Source organism: Urocampus carinirostris, chromosome 20 (assembly GCF_059441175.1).
Source record: "Urocampus carinirostris isolate Australia breed hairy pipefish chromosome 20, RoL_Ucar_1.0, whole genome shotgun sequence".
NCBI lineage: Eukaryota > Metazoa > Chordata > Actinopteri > Syngnathiformes > Syngnathidae > Urocampus > Urocampus carinirostris.
In genome coordinates this window covers 4050959-4066891 of record NC_142368.1, presented here as the reverse complement: position 1 = coordinate 4066891, position 15933 = coordinate 4050959, and the positions used below count along the sequence as shown (strand labels likewise).

Below are 15933 nucleotides of genomic sequence, written 5' to 3'. Positions count from 1 at the left end.
CGCCCTGTTTTTGTAATTTGTATTTAACAAAGAATTATAAATTGCATGTTAGTAAACAAATTCCTTAGTTAAAAATAAAATACATCTTCTGCACTACAAAAGAGCGTTGGGTTTTATTTATTTATTTATTTGGTGTCAAAATAGGATGCGTTTCCGTGTCAATAAAGGTTTAATATTTTGAACCAACATGGCAGCTTACATGATTCCAACATCTATAAGATGCTCGGTGACTTTTTTACCTTTGTGCTATGTTCCAGTGAGGATTATACATTGTCACTTTTTCAGACAAAATATTCGAGGTATCTTGTCTTCCTGATGATATGTTGGTGACATTTATGACCTGCTTCTAGCAGGCTGCTTGACCGTTGACATTGCTCGTTGTATTATTATTATTATTATTATTTTTGTTATTCGATTTTATTTTTATTATTAGTTTAACACAAAGTAATTACTAGTGGAGGATATTATTTATAATACTGTAATCCTAATTCCCCTTCTAATATTTGTTTTCTATTAACAAGTTCAAAGTCAACTTCCACAATGTTTTGGGGTATTTGTAAATTTGTCGCGCAGACCCACGGTGCGGAGGTTCAGGGTCCAAGTCCAGCTAGCGCAGTCTCCGCGTGTTGAGTTTGCATGGTCTCCCTGTGCCTGCTTGGGTTTCTTCCGGGCACTGTTTTCCCCCTACATTTCAAAAACATGCACATAAGGTAGGGGCAGCACGGTGGTGCAGTGGTTAGCGCGTGTGCGGCACAGTTCTGAGGTCAGGGTGTCCCCTGCCCACTGCCCGAAGATAGCTGGGATGGGCTCCAGCACCCTCGCGACCCTACTGTGGATAAGCGGTGCAGATAATGGATGGATGGCATACAGGGTTGGGTAGGGTTACTTTAACTTGATTACTTTCAATTACTTTTGGATTACTCCAATACCAAATATGCTAATAAAAGACGAAAGAAACTAAATATGAATAAAATTATGACTCACAACACGTGGTAAGCTTTGTCTCCTGGCTTTGATCTTTTTGATATCCGGCAAAACTAACATAAAATGCGACAGAAACAAAATGAAAATAAATCCAAACAGCTTGCCAACATCATTTTTGCCATTCCATGTATTCCGTTACTCCCCAAGCCTGCACAAAATTTAGTAATTTTATTCATATTTAGTTTCTTTTGTCTTTTATTAGCATATTTGGTATTGGAGTAATCCAAAAGTAATTGAAAGTAACCCTACCCAACCCTGATGGCATATCAGGTAAATTAGCCTGTTCAAATTGTCCCTAGGTGTGAATGAGCAGGTGAGTTGTCTGTTCAGGGTGTCCCCTGCCCACTTTCTGAAGATGGCTTCCCTCAGTAGGGTTGTGGGGCTGCTGGACGGATGGATTTGTTAATTGCTTTCTTATGAAAGATAAAACATTGTCCCCGCTCCACTGTAATTATTATCTTCAAGTAAATAGTTAATTAGAATATTATTAATTAAAAAGAAAGTAATTAATTATTACAATGGTAATGTAAAGTAATGAAGGTAACAATTTATAATCTCGTCTTAAACAATGGGCAATATGTTGTAGTCATTGACAATAAAGACAATCATTATTCTAACTGTAAATACTGTATGTCCAGCTTGAAAACATACCACATGTTTCAATATACACATGTGTAAATAAATAAATACATAAATCAAAACATACTTTCTAGTTAATTGCACTATTATGTGATTCGACCCTGTCTCTAAACACTGCTTTGTAAATATGTTTGCCTATTCATCCTGACTTTTGGCTTATTTTTTCTTTTTAAAGTCTTGATTACATATTTACCCTGGAGTGCCATGTCTAATCGCGTTGCATACAATGTTTCACAGATTGATATCAATGACAATAAAGACAGTTCAATTCAATGAAGACAATTTAATTCAGTTAATCATATTTCCTACTTTTCCCAAGATCACATGCTCTCGAGGAAGTTGTGTTCGTCGTCCTCAGCATCGACCACCACCGATGACGCCCTCGCTCAGTACGAACGCATGGTTCAGTGCGGCGCTCTGAGGCAAGACGCTTTGCAGAAGAGTCTTCTCCAGCATATGGTTGTCCTGCAACAAATTCTGCGAGACTACAGTAACACTACATACTTGGACGGGACAATAAATCCCAAATGCAATACGGTTAAGGAAGGGACGGAGCACTGCCTTAAAACAACCGGAGAGTCGTCCGAAACGGTAAATGAGAAGATGCCATTTGTTTTAACTGTATCAGTCCCAGTCCAGGCTTAATAATTTAGCTCCTGCACAAAGTCCCTATTCGGATGTAATGTGCCTATAACACAAACAAACAACATCACTACTGCCCAGAAGACATGCACACTGCAGTACTGTTAAAGAGCGATAGCGATGTGAGTGAGACAGCATGCGTTAAATTCTCAGTTTAGATTGGCACTGTAAGCCAGGAGATCCGAAGTCAAATGCATCGATGAGCGAATCAAAAATATGACTACAAGCCAAACGCGAGACTGATGGAATGTTGAACATTTTTCAAATACCACCTATTGTTTTTGTGAAGCTTTTTGAAGCTACTGTAAACCCAAGATACATAATCAGTTTAATAAAGCCATATTTTCTTATGGCTCTCTCGGATACATTAATTACAAAAATCCAAATTTCGAAAATCCCCGTAATGTGAACATTTAATGAAAGAAACTACTAATGCATTTTTTCAACATTGTTATAGTCACAGGTAATGATCCTCAAAGCTAGTGAGAGTGTCAGAGATGTCAGCTTTCAAAACAAAGATTATTTGTGTAGCAAATTATTTTCCATCCAGCTAGCTGCTATCATTCAGGCATCATCTAATGTCTATTTGAGCAAAGGTGGGCTAGATGGATAGATAGATAGATAGATAGATAGATAGATAGATACTTTATTCATTCCCGTAGGGAAATTCACACTTCCAGCAGTCTACCCCGTTGTTTATTAACAGATTAACATGATGCCCTAGGGGTGCTTGTAGCGGAGTGGATGACGTCACGCCAGTCCAAAAGTTCGACATCCCTGCGGCAGATGGAAAACTTTTCTTTGTGAAAATCCAGGGATACACCACCTCGTGTTAGCAAGTCCGCCTCCTCTCCGATTCCCCCCGGCTTTTGTGTCTCTGTTTAGCGGCGTTGAAGCCGGATAGCTCCGGGTAGCTCCGGGTGGCTACACGTTAGCGTCCGGAATGCTAAACGTGAGCCACGTTTCCGCAAAACACAGCGACTGCGCTCCCTGTGCGCTTCGATGTTTTCCACCAGCTAGATTCACTTCCACAAAAAAATGACATTTTTTTATCATTTACTCAGTTAAAATATTTGTTTTAAAAATAATTAGATTGAAATACAAAAAGGGCAAAAATTTATTAACCATAAACAATACTTTCCTAATGGAGAGGTATCGTGCAGTGAAGAAATTCCTGCTGTATGATCCATTAATGTATCAAGATCATCTCGGGGGCTGTCAAAAACCTTCTCGCGGGCCACATCTGGCCCCCGGGCCTTGACTTTGACATGTGCTTTAAGCAATAAATACATCCGTGACTTAAAACCTTTTTCTTTGCTAAATTCTGCTGGTTAGTATTTTTCGTCCGTTGTTTGTTCTCAGTCTTTTGGTTTACCAGTGTTGTTACAATAGGACTGTCAATCTGAAGCCACTAGATTTCCTTTGGCGCGTCCCTTGTGGCCATTTAAAAAAAACTTTGCAATTTGCCCTTTTTTGCCTAATTTACACATTAGCTGTAATTCGTTTAGTTGGCTAACTGTGACTTATTTATTGGTTATTTTCCATTTCAATCAAAATATTAGAAATTAATCATTGTTCACGGAACCCTTAACCACTTGGGTCGTACACTTCCTGTGTGTTTTGGGCAAGCAGCCTAGTGGCGCCCATCTCTATCTATGCCGTTTTTTTGGGTAGGGGTTTGCTTCCCTACATGAAACGTATAGTACTGGTTTCCATGAATACCAGGAGCAGGAGAAGCCTCCTGACCTCACTCTGATACAGCACTTTCATCATTTGGCCGCAGTGGTTTTTCGGTGTAAAGTGTCATCCTGCTCTTCAGAGATGAGTCGGACCTCAGCATTGACAGTCAGTGCTTCCAGGTTGCCCCTAAAGACTTCTGGTACACATTCGCCAATACAATTAAGAGATCATTAATCACTGAAGAAGAGTATTTTGTCCCGAAATGTATATTATCATACAATACACATCGCAACACTTGTACTGCATTATATATTGTCTTGACAATGTAAATGTTAAAATTAACGTGAATAATATTAAAATATTTTTTAGAAATATATTTTTGAATGTTTTGGCTCAAAAAAGCTGATAGTGATTTATCTTATTCCCTTTGATGGCTGATTTTAGGAAGTACATTCTAGCATACTGTACCTGGGGCACAGGTTAAAAAGAGCCAGGGAAGGGGTCTGGGAATTGTGTTTCCGAGGGGTGTGATGTCGGGGGATTGTTGTTGTTTTTAGGTCAGGGGAGTTGACTGTCTAGTGCTGGGTTCTGGGATTTATTTTTTTCTTTTTTTTTGGCACAGACGCGAGAGGTTAGAACAGAGATTCAGGGAGGCGGCCGGGGGCCTACCTCCCGCTGCGCTCGTCCCGGCACCCCTCTCACTCTCTCACCGTCCCCATGCGGTAATGAGAGGGGATGATGGGGATGAGGAGGGGGCCTTATTATTTGGGCCATTCTTGTCCTTTTTGCTTTTGATTTAGGACTCTGACAAATACTTTGGTGTGAGGGTATCAACTTAAACCTAGCCCCTCGGTCTATCACCTTATTCCTTATCCGCCCCCTGTTCTTTTTGGCTGTCACACGCACCGACTTGGACGATCCCCCTTTTGAATCGGGTCATAACACCGTCCGTTTCGGTGTCATTGTTCTCGCTAACTGACCAAGTCTGCGAGTAGAGTACACTTGACTTCATATTGACCCGATGTGGCGTGCTTTTGCGGATGGTCGCCTGACAATGGCCCATTGTTTGGGCAGCGTCACCCACAAATAAGACTCGTATCGTAGCTACGCCGGAGCTTCAAACTTGTCGCGGATTATTCCCAAAGTGAAACTCGACCATGTCCCGCACGTGAACTTTCCCCACATGAGTCTCTGTCCCTCCGGGGACAAGGATGCTAGACGCCCCCATCTGAGGGGCGGCCTTGTCTTTCTCCACTCTGCCATGATGGGATGGACCCCGGCCACAACTCCATATTGGGAAGTCAGGGAGAAGTCACCACAGTCTTGTGAAAGACTGTACAGGCAACAAGCTTCATTTCCCCTTTAGTTTTGAACCCCCGTTGATCAGAATGTGTGGGAAACCAGTGACTACCAGCTATACTTTGGTAGTACAGTAGACCACATATGTCTCAGTCAAGGACCGCGGGCCGAATCCGGCCCCTGAGAAGGTTTTCTACAGCCCCTGTGATTATCTTGATTCAGTATTGTATCATACACCAGGAATCGTTCTGTATTTGTTTTCACTGTACGTTACTTCTCCTTGCACTTTATTTTATTGTAGTTTAGGAAATGATTGAAAATCTGTGTTGTTGTTTTTTTTAACCCACTTTTGCTAAAATATAAAAATGTAGGCTACTGATAGTGCCTGAATGCTGCCGGCTTTTTAAAATTTAATGGTCATTCAATGGGGATTTTCGTTTCAAGGTAATTTGTCTTTTGTGCCAGGTCAAAAGTAAAGATTATGGACAGAGCCATAAGATATTATTTCTTCATTTATCTGATCATATTGGAATATATTTGTTAGCTTTTCAATAAGTTCAATTAGCTTACAACATTATATGCGTCATTTAAAAAATATTTCAACATTTGATCGAGACGGCCCTCAGCTTACGTTTTTTTTATTTTTTTTATTTGGGCTTACCATGTATTTGACTTTGACACCCTAGCAGTAGACCCCCAGGATGTGACATTAATCTGTTCTAAAGAGGGGATCACAAAGTGAAACACAGGGGATAGAAACCAATAGAAATGCATACCTAATGCGTTCAGGATGAAGAGAAAGGCATTGTGGAGGTAGTTCAGTTTTTATACATCATCAGCTGCACCGCTTATCCTCAGTAGGGTCACGGGGATGCTGGAGCCCATCCCAGCAATCATCGGGCAGTGGGCAGGGGAAACCCTGGACTGGTTGCCAGCCAATCTCAGGGCACACTGGGACAGACAACTTACTCGTTCAGTCACACCTAGGGACAATTTGGACTGGCCAATTCACCTGAAATGCATGTTTTTGGAATGTGGGAGGAAACCTGAGTGCCCGGAGGAAACCCACACAAGCACGGGGAGAACATACACACTCCGCACAGTAAGGCCGGGAGCTGGATTTGAACCCACTTAGGAGGTTCCCACGACCTCAGAACTGTGCCGCACACGCGCTAACCACTGCGCCGCCGTGCTGCCCCAGTTTTTTTACATTTTACTTTATTTTTTCATGTACACTACCGTTCAAAGCCTGTACAATATGACAATATGAAAAGTAACACTTTGTTCATTAATCAAATGAGTTGCAAAAAAATGGATAGTTGAGGCATTGAGCAGGTTGGAAATAATAATTTATATTGGATACTTTTTAAAATCCTTTTTAAACATTGCTTTTGTCTACGGATAGAATTTTCCAAGCGACCTCAAACTTTTGAACTGTAATGCATATATGTTTTTATTTATTTTCCATTTCTTTTTGCATATATATTATTAAATCTATTTTTGAAATCTCAATTGAACATATTTTTAATTTTTCCAATTAATCATAATAACAAATGTATCCACAGTATGTCCCAATAATCAGGAGCGAACTGTCAAGTACTACAACTTTAAAAAAATGATGTGATTTTACAAAACCTCATGGAGCTTTTCCGCGGCACTACCACGAGGCACTCTTAAGCGACCATGGTCTTTTGGTCTCACAGAAGCCGTCCTTTTTTTTGTGTGTTATTTTTTTTGAAGCAGGGACCTTTTGATGATAGGAGGCAGGCAGCACAATGACTTCCAGCGGCACCTCAATGCGACAGTACCGTATCACAATTAGCGGCGCTAAACAGGCCGCGCACAGACAAGTCCAGTCCATCTCGTATGGAGCCTCATTCAGTCCTCTCCGTTTTGTCTGACAAATCCCCCCATTGTTCCTCTGATGATGCTTTTCTTTCGTGGGAACCCCGGCTTGTCTTGTTGATTAGATCCCCTTTGTCTTCCTCCCCTGCAGTGGGCCAGTCTGGAGAATGTGAAACCTCAAACTGTAGTGGTGGCTTAATGCCTCGCAAAATACTTTGTTTACGAGTCGACGCTTCGGGGTCGTACAGTGGCGGATGTGATGAACTTTATGTGGGGGTCGGGGGCGATTGAAGACACCACTCCCCTTCGTGTGCGTTTATTAATGAGCTCATGCATGCATGGCTTTCGGATTATTTTATTAGTGATCTTGTAAGGAAATTTAATCCTGTATTGTTTTGATTCCCCCTTCCAATCATATAGAAAGAAGATTCCCTTCCTCCCCCACCTAAAGGCTTTTACATACATGGAGATGTTGGTAAGTTGGCCAAGGAAGTATTGTAATGTTATTTCTTTATTTTCAGAGTTGTGATTGTAACAAAGCTGAATGTAATGATTTTTAACTAGAGGTGGGCAAAGTGATAAAATAAAGTTTGGGATTTTATTTTAAAAATCGTAATGATTTAAATACATGTTGTTGTTTATACTGAATAAAAGTTTTTTTTATACCACTAGGAGCTACTAAATATTACACACTGTCCCCTTAAAACGGGACTGCACAATGCGGTTGCTGTATTTTTTTTTCTTCTAATTTAAAAAGTAATTAATTTTTATGATTATTTAATCATTGATTTTGTGTACAGGTAAGAAAGAAACACATTTTGCCGTCACAAGAAATAAGCCAATCCCAGAACGCTACATTGCTGTTGATCCATTCATGTTTTTACATCTGTGCTCAATGAATTCAAATATTTCTGAATTTCTACCCTTATCAGGCACAGGGAAGACTATGCTCATGGACATGTTTTACTCCGGGGTGGAAAACCGCCATAAAAAGCGAGTGCACTTCAATGGCTTCATGCTAGACGTCCACCAAAGTTAGTGTTCTTCTCCTACTGCTTCACCGCAACAAGCAAAGCTTTAAGTTTACAGAAAACATCTCATAAGCATACCACACTGTGTTTACATTTGTCTCAAAGCCGCACTGCTAATTGTCAGGTAAAATAATGCTTTGGACATTGGTCACTGGTGTGCTTTTTAAAGGTACATTGCGTAATATTTGACCACTAGATGTCACTGTATTGTCTAATGCGAATGAAAAAGCGTAGATGCATAACAAACATGGCGGCGGCTACTAAATATGGATTCCACTATGTAAAGGAAATACCAACTTCTTGATCCATGAATATTTATAAGAATTACCATTTGTTTGATAGTACAAGTATTTTTACCCATTATTCAAATCAATGTTTGTTTGTTTTTTACCACTAGGAGGCACTTGATATTACAAACTAACTCTTTAAAGCTGTATGTGACATTTTAAGGAATCCACCGGAGGAAACAAAACCTGCCGCGACGAACACTGGGCAACATGGTCACCTATGACCCTGTATCGCCGGTTGCCATGGAGATCTCTCGTGAAATCTGCCTCTTGTGTTTTGATGAATTTCAGGTAAGATGTTTTCTGTGTGTGTGTACTCACGCCGAAACCTTTTAACACTTTTGTGTGCTTGTTTTAAGACTTGGTCTATACATGGATGTACATCACATTTAAGGTTATATTAAAGCTGTAGCTGATTCTGCTTTACTGGGGCCTTGTGGTCACATGTTTGAACATCATGTTTCTGTAAAACTACACCATTTAAAAAGATGTGCTTTGTTGTTAAATGTATCAAGGTCCAATAAGCCCAAATAGCAAAGTGAAAACCAAAAATGCACATCAACCAGAGCTCGGGTCTCAAGAGGTTAGGGTCTTTAACAGCTTTGATTTTTATCAATACAATAATATTACATTTTTTTGAAAAAAACATGAAGTTCACATTTGATGTTTACCCGCCACTGTTAAGGTAATTGTAAAAAACCAGGAGGCAAAAAAGACAGGCCTGGGGACATCTAGTGTTTCTTTTTAAATATAGCATTCAAGTCAACGATTGCCCACTACTAAGAACTAACCATTACAAATTGTTAATATAAAAATGTTTTAATAATGATAATACATAATTAATAATACATCTTTTGTATTCTAAATAGTTTATTCTTGATTCAAGATTTAAAATTATCTTAATTTTAATAAATATTTTAACTTAAAATCTGTTCTCATTTTATTATTCATTAAAATGTGAGAATAATATCAAAAGAATGCTTGGAATAAAGAAAATTATAAGGCATATTATGATATTATTTATCTTCTTTTGCAGAAATGATTCTAAAAAATAGTACAATAGTTAAAATAATACTGAAAAAGGGAAAAATTATTTGTCAACAGAACAATAATACGTCACTTGGTGTAAAGATTATAATCTTTTACTATTTTTATCATTACTAAAATGATCTTTTTAATCCGAAAAAGGAAAACATTTCATTCAAATTATTTTCTTCTTTTTTATGATTTTAATCTATTTAAATTATTATTTATTTTTGGTTTATTTTTGAATTTTCTTTTCATATTTTTCTATTCATTTAGGTTTTTATTATTAGAAAAATAAATACTTAGAATAAGTTATGCAAAAATGTTTATATTTTTCTATGATTTATATGAATTTATATTAATTTTGAATATAATTTTAGATAATATTTACAGTATTTATCTTATTTTACTAATATAATTCCAAACACAAATTGTAAAACAGCAAACATATTGTTTAAAAGGGGAAAATATTTTAACAGAACTAGAAAATGTATTTAATTGCTATTTTTTTAACAGGATTTTTCTTTTACTGTGCTTAACATCCCAAACTATAATATTCCATTACTGTTAAGCACAATTTCCATTGAATAAGGTCTAAATTAGATTTTAAAATCATTTTTTGGCGTATTCCGGTATCTGACATTTTCTCTTAATCCACAGTTGCTTTCGAATGTCCGATGTCCGGGCAGAAATGAGGTTGAGCTTTACTTTTCTTTTTTTTCCTGGATTTTGACACCTGCGCCTCACAGGATGAGAGCGCTCATGTCTTTTTCCACTATTATGGGCACAAAGCACCCGTTGCCTCTGATATCATAGCCCGCCAAAGCCCCCAGGTTAAAGGTGACGCTTAGGTGTGGCAGCGGCTGCTCTGTTGCCTTTCATGCGCTTTTCATTGATTTCCTTTTTTTTTTTGTTTTTTCTTTTTTGATGCCCGTCCCCATGTGGACAGGTTGAATGAACATCCATGTGTTGTTTGTGATGCATAAATGATAGGATACAAGGTTGGAGGTGGTGTGGATGGAGAGAAGTGAAGGAGTAAAAGGGAAAGAGTGAGTTTCCTATCCCAATCAGCATCTTCTACTACTCAGCCATGCAAATGAAGTGCTGGGTATCAGTGGCTCTCTTTAAGTGAGTGAAGCTAGAAAGCGACTGGCGACATCGGTGGTGGGTCAGATGCATCTTATCCTCTTAAATGCTAATGACATTTCTCCATTCTCTTCATTAGCGGCGCGCCATTATCAGTAATTTGTAGACGCTCCCTCCCTCCTCGCTAATGAATCCTCGCCCATTGAAACGTCTGAGGAGGGAGAAGAGCGTAAGGGAAAACGACAGCGTGCCGTTCGGTTGTGTACATAAAGAGGTGTAACATCAAAAGAGTTTTAATATGGCGCCCGGACGAGTAATTGGATGTTCATTTAAATATCGGTATTAGCCCTCGGAGATGGCGGCGTTGTTTATTTTTGTACTTTCCACAAGTCCCCTCCACTTTGCTCATTCTCCGGGTATCATTCAGTAATCAATTCCACCCCACCTCCACCCCTGCACCCTGCATGAATAAACAAATCCAGGTTGCATAAAAGGTCATTTTTAAATGAGTCTTTTCAAATCCTGCGGTCGGGGGAAACAGAGGAAGGAGAGTCTTGGCTTTCCTGTGGATTCTCATTACAGCAGCGCACAATCACAGGCGCTAATTTGATGGGCCCAGGCGCACCTCTCCTTGGCCCAAATCGAGGCTTTAACTTGCATGCTAATCAGGTATTGGCAAGGGCAAAGGGGCTAATAGACAAAAAAGAAGAAGGTACTCCAGGTTATGAAAGGGGACATATGCTGGGGGTAGGGTCGCTGGAGTAGCCGGTCAAAGGGGGGGAAGTGGAGAGGGCGGGACTTTTATTCAGGGATGTAGTTTAATGTTTTGATTGCAAAACTTGACTTCAGACAGGAAACTTTTGTATGCAGAAATCGCCGTTTGAAGTTTGGATTTGATGTTACTGGAGTTAGACGAAAATATACATGGACATTGATGCTTTTGTTTTTTGGAGGAGGTGACATGATTTTTTTTCCACAACTCGAATTTCTGATATTCTTTAGTCAATATTGAATTGTTTTTATCCTCATTGATATCAACGTTGTGAAACATTGTATGCAACAAGATTAGACATGGCAGTCAAGGGTCAACATAAATACTTTTTAGAGAAGAATCAGATTAAAGTCGGAATAAATAGGCAAACAAAAGTGCTTAGAGACTGGCCCAAGTTGAAATAGTAGTGCAATGAAAGAATAGTGCATCGTAACAGTAGTGCAATGAAAAATACAGCGTATTATATTCAATCAAATATTTCAAATATGTTAAGTTATTTTCTAATATTTTAATGAGCTTTTGTTGTGAAAATGTTCAAAATATTTATTTGTATTTTATGAATTTATATAGAAAGTATTATACGTCCCGACATTGTTTTTTCTATTAAACATCTTTTTAAAAGGTTTGGTGTTAACTATCTTTTTCCTTCTTCTTTTTTTTTTTTTTTTAATTTACAATATTTTACCATGCTTAATGAATAAAACAAATATTTGAAATATTTTAAGCATCATTTTACTATATATTTACTAGCTTTTCAAGCTGAAGTATTTAAAATATTTTATGCATTATTGGTACTTTTTTGTAGCTTTTTAAAATATTTTAAGCAGTATTTGTCTTATCTTTACAATAATTGAACTTGTTTTATTTTTAAAACAAATATTAATAAATATAACTTGTATTATTTTACAATATTCAAACTTGTTATTCAAGTAAAGTTTTTTTAAAATTTGAGTATTTTTTTGTATGATTTTACAAATTTTTAAGTAGTTATTGTTTATTCCAATGGCAGTTCATTTTGCCAATTTCAACATTGTTTTTCTGTCAAAATAACAATGATTAGTGAAATAATCTGCCATCTCAGATACCTTTTATTTGTCTTACAAAATAAATGTTAAAGATAATACCAGAAAAAAATATCTTTAAAATCTGGAAACATTCCTTTCTTTATATTTTTTATTATATATTTTATTGTTTCTTTTTTTCTTATTTATAGGTCTTTTCTAAATGTAATGTGAAGTATTTTTCGTTTCTCTCCAAAATAAGACAAAAATACAAATTTTATAAAGAAGTTTGATCCAAAAGCACGTTTCTCAGTCGAATTATTTTATGTGATGACCTCCTCAATCAGTCATCAGGCAGGTTAGACGGACGCTGCTTTGATTAGCATGCCTGACGGCCATCAAGAGGCTTCCACTCCCCTATTTCGTTCCACAGAGGTGGAAAAATAGAGACGAGAGGATGAAGAACAAAAGTGAGAGCCCAACTCGCCTGATTGAAAGGTCAGAGCCCTTCATATGACAGCCGGCGACTCGAAAACGGCCTTGTTTGGACTCGCCATCGACCTTTGCTAATGCTGGAAACCACAAAGGGGAATGAAAAAAGCCAGCGAAATACCGAACTTCGACGGCAGACATGCGAGTTTTTACAGAACTCAATTGATTGATTGATTTGCTCCTATTGCCTTGTCCTTATCACTTGACCATTTACAGTCATGACAAGTACAAGTGTGTTGACCCCGAATGGACAAACGTAAATCCATGTGGAGTGTGGTATGAAAAAATATCTGTACTTTTGGGAATTTCCTTTATTTTTGCATAAAATTCCTATCGAATGTTATCAGGTCTTTGTCAAAATCACAGAGATAAATAAACAGTGTCTTGTCTACGAAAAGCACCCTAACTTTAAATGTTTCCTTTTTTCAAAGAAGATACAGAAAACAGTATGTTCATTTCAAACCACCCGGACATTTATAAGTTTACAAAGTTTTATAAGAAAGCATGCAATAAATGACAGAAGGGGGAGGAATAAGCAACCATCGAATTTCATAATTTTTGGCCCCGAAAAGAGCGTCTGTTTAAGTAATACCACTCAAGTATATTGTATCCATTTGTAACGAGGACATATTGCAAACAATGACAGGAAGGGGAGGAACTAGTAACTGAACCATCACATTTAATATTTTTTTGGCCCCAAAACGGTGTCTGCATTAAAGAAAACCACCCAAATATATATAGGGCTCCATATTTCAATGAAGATAGCATGCAAACAAATGCTGAAGGGGGAGGAATGTGTAACTAAACAGTCATATTTAATATTTGGTGGGCCACAAATTATTGTCTGCTTTAAAAAAAAACACCCAAACTTTTAGAGGTTCGCTTATTTTGATGAGGATAGCATCCAAACAATGATCGAAGGGGTAGGAAAAAGTTTCTGAATCATCACATTTTATAATTTGTGGAGCCCAGGCCAGTGTCTGCTATAGACTAAACTGGCAACAAATTTATAGGTTTCCATATTTTAATGTAGATAGCATGCAAACAATGACCGACGAGGTTGGAAAAAGTAACTGAACCATAAGTTTGATATTTTGTGGACCTCAAAACAATGTCTGCTTAAAAAAAAAAACAACATTTTCAGGTTTACTCATTTTATTTATTTAGCATGCAAACGAGACAGAAGGGGGAGGAATAAGTAACTGAACAATTACATTGAATGTTCTGTGGCCCCCCAAAAGGTGTTTAGTTTTTGAACTAAGACCATCCAACCATTGGTTTCCACATTTGAATAAGTAGAGCACACAAACAATTACAGAAGGGTGAGGAAAAAGTAACTGAACCGCCTTTGCCTTTTTTTGCTGTCTGTTCGTAAGGTGACTGACGTGGCTGACGCCTTGATCCTGAAGCAGCTTTTTCAGACACTGTTCAAGACTGGAGTGGTGGTGGTGGCGACCTCAAACAGACCACCTGATGGTACGAGTTCATCTCCTAACCTCTCTTAAATATGTATATGTGTGTGTGTGTGTGTGTGTGTGTGTGTGTGTGTGTGTGTGTGTGTATATGTATATGTGTGTGTGTGTATGTATATTTATGTATTTCATTTTCTATTATTACTTATTCTTAGTCTTATTCTTAGTCTGTTTAATTAAAAAGTAAAACCTCATTAGAATCAAGTTTCATACAAGAACAAAGTGTTTTTGATCATCCGCCTCAAATTACCTATGAAACCTACTTTGATTTATGTTTAAAAAATAAAGAAAACACATTGTTTTATCTAAACTATTACTGTTATTGAATCTTTTTAAAAACATTTTTGAATCGTATTCTATTCAGACAAAAAAATGAAACCTTATGCAAATCAAGTGTAGTAGAAGGACAACGGGTAATTGCACACCCACCTCAGGAGTTTGCAGCAGTGTTCTCCTTTTTAAAAATGTTTTCTTTTATATTGTTTTGTTTTATATTTGTTATAAATTTTAACGGCTGGCACCAATTCTAATGATGATCGATCTTATACATAAAGATGAGGTTTATTATACTATATCAGTTACGCTACTGATAAGCAGGTAGGCGCCTTGCATGGCTGTCGTCGCTATCGGTGTGTGAGTGTGTGTGTGAATGGGTAAGTGCGAAGCACATTGTAAAGCGCTCTGGGATTTCTTCAGTGACTTAAAAAGCGCTACATAAATTTACCATTTATCCTGCAAGTTTTTATAATTATAATTTCCTTTATTGTCATTGATAACAATGTACACTATGTACTTATTCCGAATTCCGAAGGTATACTTACAATTTTAGAGAGAATCAGTAATATGTAGACTTTTTTTTTCTTCTTTCTGGGTGCCATAACAAAATAAACTTAGAAGCAATGTTGTGATATAATCATATTCTTATGAAAAGACAAAGTAAAAGAACTTTTCTGTTTTTACAAAAGTTCAGGTTTTGTAATAAAAAAAGTAGATTTTCAAAACATTGACCTTGTCTATAATCGAGACGGTCCAAGAAAAAATACAAACGAGAGGCTGTTTTAATGTAACAACCTGTCTGTTTTTTTCCATGCTTTTAAGAACAAAGCGAGCAAACGGCACCAACTTAACAGAGAGCCTATTCCTTATTAATTGTGCTGTTAATGGAATACATGACGGCAGAGCGAGAAAACTGCACATGAAAGGCATATATTTATCGTCTTTATTGATGTGGAGATATCAAAAGGCCCCTCGGTGTTTTTAGTGATTACCTCAAGTGAGCGTGCTCGCACGGGAAGATTTCTGTTTTAAATACGTACTCTAATGGACGCGATAAGGCTTCGGAGGTATAAATTGGGTCTTTGGTGTGAGAAACCCATCAACTGCCTCTTGTGCACCGCTTACATTAAAGGTATCCAGTTGCTTTTGATTGAGGGGGAAGCGTTTGGTACGTTAGCAACTGCAACCAGAAATTTGAATTTAAGAATTCCTCATTGAAGATTTGATAGGGTTGAAGCTTCCACTTTGATGGAAATTAATTATTTAGGGGGTTGAAAAGCAAGGGTGTGTTTAGTATAACATTTATTACATTTGTAATGTTTTTTTTCCTAATAGAAACGAAAGACAAGGCACAAGAGCATATGTGGAGACTCTCCACCCACAACCTAGTCTAAACATAGT

The 15933-nt window shown here is 37.6% G+C and overlaps 1 protein-coding gene across 3 annotated transcripts in view; it reads left to right on the top strand.

Annotated features, from left to right (window-relative positions):
• The window catches only part of afg1lb (AFG1 like ATPase b), a 38033-nt gene that overhangs the window by 363 nt on the left and 21737 nt on the right, over positions 1-15933 (top strand). The window contains exons 1-6 of one of the 3 annotated variants that reach the window (XM_088324712.1): positions 156-299; positions 1943-2214; positions 7510-7564; positions 8022-8123; positions 8571-8698; positions 14161-14260. In XM_088324712.1, the coding sequence (XP_088180838.1) occupies positions 188-299; positions 1943-2214; positions 7510-7564; positions 8022-8123; positions 8571-8698; positions 14161-14260 (769 nt within the window). In that variant the 5' untranslated portion in view covers positions 156-187. Of the gene's footprint in view, positions 1-155; positions 300-1942; positions 2215-7509; positions 7565-8021; positions 8124-8570; positions 8699-14160; positions 14261-15933 lie in introns of those variants that run through there. The other 2 variants (XM_088324713.1, XM_088324714.1) reach the window with 2 other exon arrangements.